Genomic DNA, 9430 nt, shown 5'->3' on the forward strand with positions numbered 1-9430 from the left:
ACACTGAGTGGGGCGGGGGGTGTGTGGCATGATGGATAGAAAGCACCTCCCTGGCTCAGAGGAGGGCCTTGCAAATGCCGGCTCCCCTTCTCCTCCATCTGTCCTGCCTCCTCCAAACTCCAAAGCACCTCTCTACATGACTGGCAAGGAGAGGCTCCTAGAAATAAGAGTCAGATAAATGCGCACGCCACTCCCCACCCCCTACAGCTTCCACGAGGTGAAGACACCTTCAGCCCAGGAGACACTGGGTCTGGGTCTGCTCATGAGTTGTTAAGTGTTGGAGGCTGGATGACCATCCTCTGTGCATCAAGGGTCTGATGCCGTTCGGTCTCCACTCCTCCATCTGCCTTCCAGGTCCATGGACGCCTTCTTTCTCTGGAAGGAGCTCCTAGAGGGGGTCCGGCCCCCAACCCCCATTCCTGTTCCCTCATGCCATCCATCCGACTAACTCCACACACTCATCTGGAACCGACCCAAGTAGACACAAGCCCCAGACACCTTGGTACAATTTTATTCACAAACTCCAGACACCCAGGCTTGGCCTGGCACAAAGGATGTGTTCTTGCCAGTGACAAAAAAACGGATACAGCACATTCATTAATACTAACCATTTTAATTTAAATTAATAGCATTTCTGGAAGACAAATGCAGTTGATAGAAAATATAAAAACTTTTACTGTACAGATTTTACATCACATTCAAAAAAAGCAAGTGTGTGCCTGTGGCCACGGAGGAGGCTGGCTTTACACACACTAGTGAAATTCGGGCTAACGTTGAAGCATCACACGAGCTCCCTAACGGCTTCACATTTGTGTCTCCACCAGGCCCCCTAATCAACGCGGAACAGCAGTGCAGGCGTACAGGGCACGCGGCTGGCCCCTCGGATCACAAGAATGCCACGAGGACAGAGGGACTCCAGCGCCCTGGACTCGGTGACGCGGAGAGGTCAACGTTGCTACCCCGCCCGCTACCAATGGGGGAGCTTGATTGAAGACCTTGAGCTGGATGGAGAGCCAGGGGCTGCGGCTCTGGGGGTTAAAGGCAACGGGGGCACGGGCCCTAGGGTTCTGGAGGCGATGCTGGGGACTGAGGCTGTGCCGCGAAGGACCAAAGCTTGGGCTCTACTCTCAGGCCCTGGTGGGGACCTCTGCAGCTCCCAGAGCTCTTGCCGAGGAGGCTGTCCCACCTTCTCCATCCCCTTCACAGTTGGCCGTGAGCGCTGAATTCACAGTATCTGGCCGTCCTTCATGTGTCTCCATGGCAGACAGGGAGAGCACACAGCAGGGCAAGCACGTCTTCCCAACCTCAATTCACAGTCACTTTGACAGGGAGAAGGGACCACGTTTCTCCTAAGGGACAGGCAGCCCAGAGGCTAGGCCAAGGGCTGGGCGGCTGTCCGGGGTCCTGAAGATGAAGCGACTGTCCTCCAGGCCTTCAGCAACCCCTCAGGGTTCCTGGCTGAGCGTCAGTTCCTTAGGGGCAGGGACCGTGACTGCTCCCATCGCGGGGTCCCCTACACTTGCTCAAGACACAGTCAGTGCTCGATGAAACCTTCTTGAACTGACCCACAGGCGTGACACCCATCGGGGAGGCCAAGGGATGAGGGGGTGAAGCCAGCAGGCCCACAGAAGAGGAAAGACCCACCCAGAGCTGAATCCAGCTGGCTCACAGCTCTGGTCTTCCCCGCACACCCTGACTGGGAAGGGTTAAGGAGCTCAGGTCTGGGGACGCTGAGGGGCAGCGGGAGTCCAGACACCTCACACTGCTGCACAGCTGTGCTCTCCAGGCGAGGGTGGCCCACCTGAGGGGCGCCTGACCCGGAGTCAGGAAGGCAGCCCTACCACTTCTAGGCAGTGGCCTGCTTCGTATGACATTTTGGCCAGACTCCAGGGAAGGCTCTGAAGATTGGGAGCTTTGCTAGGCGGGTGTAAATGAAAGGGATGGGAGGGCCACATGCCCCCATCTTGGCTCAGGGCATATGGACACAGATTCTGGGTCTGAATCCAACCACATCTCCAGCCTCATCACCCTTGGTCAGTCCTGGTTTGAAGCCTAACATGGCGTAACGCCCACTAAAGGCCTCTTTGCCATTTGGAACTGTTCTCCTTAGGTGACAGCTTCTAATGAAGACAGGCAGGATGTGCTCACACCACGGACATCCCCCAGTCAAGCCCCTCCTTCTGGTGCAAATATACAGGCACAGATGGTCCTGACTCGGTTCAGGGGAGGCTCTGAGGACTGGTGGACTGGGTGGTCTAGATCAACAGCGTGGAGGGGCACAGGCCTCCCGTCTCAGCTAAGAGCTCAGAGCAAGGACAGTGGAAGGGTCAGGCGTGGCTATGGGCTTCCAACAGGATTGGAGGAGAAGGGGTGGGCAATTCCAGAACCTTGGCATGACTGGTGGGGCTTCTGAAGAGCCAGGTCACCCTGTGGGTGGGAGGGTGGGCTCAGGAACCCGCTGCCTGTCACTTCTCCCTCCCCTTCCCCTCTTTGTTCTCCCTGAGCAAGGCTTCATGGTACATGCAGCTGCCGGGCTGGGCCTTAGCTCTGGGGTCAAGTGTCAGCCAGGACTGGGATGTGTCTAAGGAGCTGAAGCCCTGAGGGCCATCTCCTTGGTGTCTTCCTGGAAGCTGTGTGAAAGAGACCTCTCTACAGGTGCTGGAAACCCTGGCCACCAATCCCTGGATCAATCCAGACATCATTTGGATTTAATCTGTCTCGACTTTTCCAGCAGCTATGGGCTGGGTTACTGGGGTCAAAAGGGAACCCAAGCCCTCTGGAAACTCCTGACCCTCATAATCCAGCTTGGTTCCTAGCCAGGGTTTCCTTTGCCAGAGGAAAAAAGGGACAGCGTCCCTCTGTTAGGATAGGAGGAGAACCCTACAGAGGGACATTCCCCACGGATAGGCTTTAGGGCCAAAGCAGAGTCCAGGTCAAACCTTGTGGTCCCCATCCTACCCCGAGAACAGCCACAGTCAGGATGCTTTTCTTCCTTTTCCTCACCGCCGCCAGGGTCCTCCGGAGGGGAAGGCCGCTTCCGCCATCCCAGCCTCTGCGGACCACTCTGTATTATTACCTGTTGTAAAGCATTGAGTTCACGCCCCAGAAACATACATGTAAACATTCGCTGCCTGTCGGGGCAGGTCTGGTTGTTGGTGATATGACTTTAAGAAACAGCAGGTGCAGCTCTATCTCCCGGTGTTTTTGTGGATGAACGTCTGAGTGGAGGACTCACACTCCTGGTCTGCAGCACTTAGGAGGGTGGACCGATGTTTCAAAGAGTGTTTTCGTTTGTGTCATGGTGGTTGTTTGGATGCTTTAGAAACACGTTTAAGAAAGAAAGAAATTGGCAGAGAAACTGCACGGCTGGCTACATCTTTGGATTACTGGACTCCAGGACACCCAAGCCAAACCTTTCAAACCGGGGTACAACTTTGCTGCTGTTAATGCTGCAAAGAGGAACAAAAACATGGGTTACAGCCACGCTGGTCTTGATTGGAAGCAGGATAATGTTAGCTAAGGAGCGGGCCGGTTTCAGAAGCTCCACAGAGGACCCGCCCCAGCAAGAAGCAAGGAGCAAGAACGGCTGCAAGCCAACAGCCTTGGCAGAGCTGCTCCTGGTCAGACTTGGCCGGGGTGCAAAGACTTGGCACATCCCTCCTGGGGGACATGAGCTGGTTAGTGGCAGAGTCCCCGGCACCTGGCAGGCTGTCATTGCCGCGGGCTCGACTGAGCTACTTTCTCACTTGCGGCCCAGGAGGGCTCTGCTCCGAGTGCAACCAGGAGAAAGAGAAACTGGACCCCAAGTGCCGAGAGTGGCCTCACACAATCCTTCTGGAAATGGTCCCCAAACATTGTGGGGCGGGGGGCATCAGGACCCTCCGGGAGGCAGCAGAAACGCAGACTCTCAGAACATGCCTCCAAAGACCTGGACTTGCTTTGGGGGGACCCCGGAGACCTGCATTTGGGAAGCAGCACAGTGACTGTGTGTGGCCTCTCAGCCACACTCTTGAACACTGACTTGGGTTCTGGTACTTTCTGTCTGTAAAGGGAGTAACGTTGTGGGGACTGGCAGCAGAAGCTTCGCTCTCATCAGTGAAATTGTTTGGCAACAGGCCCCCTTTGTTTTAGGACCACTTTCCCGAGGGCACCGCTGTGGACAAAGCCCTTCCCAGCTAGTGTCTTTCAGAGCAACGGGACTCTGGTGTCCACCCCCCCAGGCCCCTCCCAGAGAGGGCTGGCCTTGGGCAGCTCTGAAATCATCCCACTCCTTGTTGGACAAAACCTTGCAGGTTAACAGCCAAGCAAAAGCCCTGCCCCGCACTGTGGACCCAGCCAGTGGGAGGCCGATGTGCTTGGGGGGCGGCGCGCGTCGGTCTCACGGAGGTGTTAGTGGGGAGACAGGGCCGCCTGGGCGCTGCCCCCCAGAGGAAGAGTTAGAGAATGAAGTCCCATCCGGGGGGAGGCACCTCTGCTGGGCGGGGTGGGGGGGTCTGTTAGGAGGTCCTCGTGGACAGTAGTTATTCAAGCACACGCAGGCCGTGGAGAGGGGAGGGGGCCAGTTTGAAAAACAACAAAGCGAAAGAAGAAGTCTCGGGAGAGATGCCTGGAGCGGCAGAGATCGCATCCCCTGGGTTAGTGCCCGCACGTCAGTTTGTGTTTGAGCAGAAGTCACGGTGCTGAGTGTCGATTAGGAGGAAGAAAGCCCCCGGTGCATGCAAGGCAGCCAGGCCTACAACCTACGGGTAGAAAGAGAGGAGAGGAAAACACAGTCAGAACCCGAGCCCATGGAGGGGCAGGGGGAGCGACAGAGGCCTGGCCAGGGCAGAGGGTAGGGGACCCACCTTCCCTGCAGAGAGGGAAAAAGGCGTCCCCGCTCCATTCCAGGCTTGGCAGCGCAGCGAGCTCAGGAGGGACCCGGCACAAAGCACCTGTCCTAAGCTCCGTCCCAAGCTCCCCCGGGACAGTCACAGAATGTTTAGACAGAGGTTGGCCGACGGACCCATGGCCCCTCAGCCCTTGACTATCAAAACAGACTTGCCGAAAGTTCACTCTCTCTGCTTACTGCGCTCCCTTCTTTAGGCTCTGGTCAAAGGGCACCCTGGACTTGGACCAAGGCTCCGAGTTCTCTCCCACCCCAGGACGAGCCGCCACCCGCCACAGTGGGTGGACAGGGGTGCTGCCAGGTGCCATGGGCCTCCGCTCGGCCCGGCCAGAGACCCACAAGCCCACGGGACCCTTGCCGGTGGCCATTTCGCCTACGAGACTATCACTTTGGCGTAGGGGAACAAACCAGATAAAAACGGGGAAGCCGAATGCCAAGAGAGAACAGGAAGCAGGGTGCAAACAGGCAGAGAATGAGGGGAACAGCGGAAGACACGCTATTCCTGCAGAGCCGGACAGGAGTTCTGAAAGTCCAGGTGGCTGTCACGCCCTTTCCCATAGTGGCGGCTCCGCCAGCGACCGGGAGGGGAGACGCGCGACCACTGGGCCAAGTGTGGGAGGAGCGCAGTCCCCAGGTGATGGCACCGGAAGCAGACGGGTGGGGGAGGAAGCAGGATGACAGGGCGTGGGGGGGGTGGCAGCACAGGCCAGAACGTCCGCCACCCCCCAGAAATAAAAAAGCAACGAGACAGATGGAAAAGGAAGGAGAAAATGAGAATTAGAGGCGGAATGTGTTGAAGGAGGAATCATGCACCGGCAGGAAGCACTGACTGAGAGGCTCATTCAGGTCGGCTGGCATTTTTCTCCCCAGTGGCTAACACGGGTGGCTCTGGGCAGGGAGCAACGCCCATTTGTGGTTCTGTCTCCCACCTGTGAAATGAGAAGGTGGGGCTACATAGTCTTTAGGGAATCTGGAATCATCGTCTCCTGAATGCCGGACCCGCCTAGCGCAGCCTTCTCTTCTGTGGAGGACAAAACCAGGGCCCAGGATATTCAACACGGTGCCCCGAGTCCAGGGGAACCCCAGTCTCCTGGCCTCTGCCAGGGTAGCTCCTGCTGGAAACCCAGTTCCAATAAGCCCTCTTCTGGAGACCCTTTCTCAAGCTCTGGGCGGGCAGACAGGGCCCTGTGCGTGCTCCCACAAAGGCTGTTCTTTGTCACGGCACTTAGCATGTTAGCGCCATTCCCTCATCCGTTCACCAATCACACTGCAAGCTCCCGGCTGGCCGAGGCCTGGCCTTGGCCTTCCGTCTACCCAGCTGTGTAGCAGGTACTCGGCAATGGCTGGGTAGAACCCACACCTCCAATGGCAACATTCTGTTGCACCCCAGTTGCACTAGACTCTGACCCATCTTAATATGGACACTGAGGTGGCATTCTAAAAAACAGTATTCCCAACCCCAAACTGTCATTCCTCTAGGCCGTCCGTGCACATGGCCTAACTCAGCAGTTTATCACATTTCTTCAGTGAGTTCTCCCACCCGCATCCTCTGGTTGGGTGACCCATGCTGGGTTCCCCCTCACCTGTAGCTTGAAACCCAGTTTGGTTTAAGATGGGCCAGCCAACTATAGCTAAGCCAAATCCAGCCACAGAAAGATTGATCATTTTAAAGGTTACAAAAAAAAATCAAAAACCAAAAAAACCAGGAACATATGATAAGAGATCATATGACCCACAAACCTAAAATATTTGCCAACTGGCCCTTTCTAGACTAGGACGGATGCTGCCACACACCTGGGCAGCAGGTAGGAGATCCAGGTGCACCTCCCCCAGGGGCTCCGTGATGGGACGGCAGGTGCCCCAGCAGCCACCTTGGCTGTACGGACAGGCTCCTGTCCCCTCAACTACCAAGAGCAGCTCCACTTTATCTGCTTTATTTAATGGGACTCTGGGGGACAGCACACTTTTAGAAAGTGCCCTTTGCCTTAAAAAAAGTTTAAAACCATTCCTATTATTCAGGGGTCTCTTCATGAATGGGCTGCTCAACCTGCTTCCGCACAATCCACAAACTAAGGATGGTTTCTGCCTTTCTAAATGGGTTGGGGGGGGACATCAAAAGAAGATTTCATGGTATATGAAAATTGCATGAGGGGCGCCTGGGTGGCTCAGTCGTTAAGCGTCTGCCTTCGGCTCAGGTCATGATCCCAGCATCCGTGGATCGAGTCCCCCATCGGGCCCCCTGCTCACTGGGGAGCCTGCTTCCCCCTCTGCCTGTGCTCTCTCTCTCTCAAATAAATAAAATAAACATCTTAAAAAAAAAAAGAAAGCTGCATGAAATTCCAGTTGGCGCATCCATAAATAAAGCTTTATTAGAGCCCAGCCAGCCCCCCGGTTTGCGCGTCGTCCCTGGCTACTCCTGCACCAAACGACAGAGCTGAGTCCTTGCGACACAGGCCATACTTGGTACTATCACAGCTCTGCGCTGCTGCTGGGCACGCCACAAATCCCAGGGACGGCGCTGTGACTCCAACTTCCCTCCTCGCCTGCAAAGCCTAACGCAGTCCCTACGCTAGAAGCCCACTCCCTGATCTGGCCCCAGCCCCACTTTTTAAAGCTGCCAAAACTGAGGCCTAGAACGAAGGACTTCCTCAGATTCCCACAAGGGGTTCGCGGCAGGGCAGAGGTCTGCTTTTGAGTGCTCAGGGAGAGAGAGAGCCAGAGGGACAGAGCAAAAGGGGAATGAGACAGAACGTATAAGAGGCGCAAAGGCTGCCTGGTACCAAGGGGCACAAAGGACTATGTGATTAAACAGAAGGCAAATGGATTTCCAGCATTAGAGTCGCACAGAAACCCGGGCCACGTGGTCCCCATCCCAGGTGGCTGATTTGGGGGCTAGCAAGCCATCTTGAGTCTGCACCCTTTTAAGTCAGAGCTGCTCTGGCTTCCAACTGGCCCTATCTGGCCCCTTCCAAGGCAGACTGCTCTTGTCCAGGCCTAGCCTGGGCCCAGCGTCAGCACTGCTCTGGTAACAGGGATATGTGGGTTTTCACAGAAGAGGACTGGAGACGCTCGTGTCTCAGAAGGAGTCTCTGAAATAAACAAGATCCTAGTATCTCTTGGGCAAGGGGATGAGTCTGGTCCGCTCTGGCAAATCTGCTCTGTGTATTCCCCAGATCAAAGTCTTACGCAGACAGGGCGGACGGTGCCCTTTAAGACACCAGGTGAGGCTGCAAAGGCCCACCGAGGGGGTACTTACTCAGCAGACTTCCAGAAGTGGCCAGGGTGGGAGAGCCGCCGGTTCAATTTGGGCAGCTTCTCCAGCATGTCCATCAGCAGGGTGAAGCTGGGCCTCTCCTGCAGGTCGAAAGCCCAGCAGGCGGACAGGATCTCCTGCAAACCGAGCCAGCAAGAGTGGGGGTGAGAGCTGGCTGGGAGGGAGGAGGGCACAGCTCGGGTACTCTGCACAGGGTCCCTTCGATGCTCTCCAGCTGGGACCACCTCCATCTGGTGGTCCCTGGAAGAGCCTACCCATATTAAGAAGATTGGTCAGTCCAGGAGTAGGGCTGAGAAATAACTGAATCTCAGAAAAGCTCTCATGCTTTCAGTGGAAAACAAAGCTCCTAAGCTTTCTCCCCTCTTTCCTTCTTAGACTGCCCTGGAATACCAGGAACAAAGCTGAACAAACAGCTAATAGGAAAGAGATCAGAAAAGGGATTGTAGGGGCGCCTGGGTGGCTCAGTCGGTTCAGCATCTGCCTTCAGCTCAGGTCATGATCTCGGGGTCCTGGGATCGAGTCCCACATCGGGCTCCCTGCTCAGCGGGAAGCCTGCTTCTCCCTCGGCTGCTCCCTCTGCTTGTGCTCTCTCTCTCTCTCAAATAAATAAAGAAATTGTAAAACAGAAAAGAAATGGGGTTGTAGATTTTTCGAAATGGAAAGCAGAGGAGATGTAAGATGCTCAGAATATATGTGGGGTGGGGCTGCAACAGAGGTGGGAGCCTCCGTGTTACAAGAATGGAGGCTGGGAGTGACCAGAAGGATGAAAAAGAGTACAGCACTTGAGAGTCAGCAGAACACATGTCCCGACTGCCCGCCAAGGGGCATCAGGGTGGCTCAGGTGGTTAAGCGTCCAATTCTTTATCTCAGCTCAGGTCTTGATCTCAGAGTCGTGAGTTCAAGCCCTACGCTGGCATGGAGCCTACTTAGGGGGGAAAAAAGGGGGAGAGAGAAAGAGAGTAAAGCTCCTCCCACTTTGGTAACTTGCTGCCTACTGTCTGGATCTGCACATTTACTGCACACCTTTCAGCCTTTCAATTCAGGAGAGCTCCCATGAGAAAACAGGCCTGCCTACACAACCAGGCAGAGAGTGCTCACCCACTTAGGCTCAGCAACTCAGGTTTTTGTTCTCAAGTACAACTAGACCTTGTGGGGTTGCCCATCAGGTCAGGAAAACAAGAGACCCCGAAGATAAACTGACCAGAACACTGACTCTGGAGAAAAGTGTGTGTGTGTGTGTGTGTGTGTGTGTGTGTGTGTGTGTGTGTGTG

At 55.5% G+C, this 9430-nt stretch overlaps 1 protein-coding gene across 5 annotated transcripts in view; it reads right to left on the reverse strand.

Annotated features, from left to right (window-relative positions):
- Positions 1–495: 495 nt before the first annotated feature.
- The window catches only part of KSR1 (kinase suppressor of ras 1), a 145403-nt gene continuing 136468 nt past the window's right edge, over positions 496–9430 (reverse strand). For 4 of the 5 annotated variants that reach the window (XM_025851469.2, XM_073879381.1, XM_073879380.1 and 1 more), the window contains 2 exons: positions 8142–8275; positions 496–3449 (listed from right to left, as the gene is read on the reverse strand). In XM_025851469.2, the coding sequence (XP_025707254.1) occupies positions 3371–3449; positions 8142–8275 (213 nt within the window). In that variant the 3' untranslated portion in view covers positions 496–3370. Of the gene's footprint in view, positions 3450–5382; positions 5464–8141; positions 8276–9430 lie in introns of all 5 variants that reach the window. The other variant, XM_073879384.1, reaches the window with a different exon arrangement.

The sequence above is a fragment of the Callorhinus ursinus genome, unplaced genomic scaffold (assembly GCF_003265705.2).
Source record: "Callorhinus ursinus isolate GAN/ISIS: 27379988/994484 unplaced genomic scaffold, GSC_fseal_2.0 scaffold34, whole genome shotgun sequence".
In the NCBI taxonomy this organism is placed as follows: Eukaryota; Metazoa; Chordata; class Mammalia; order Carnivora; family Otariidae; genus Callorhinus; species Callorhinus ursinus.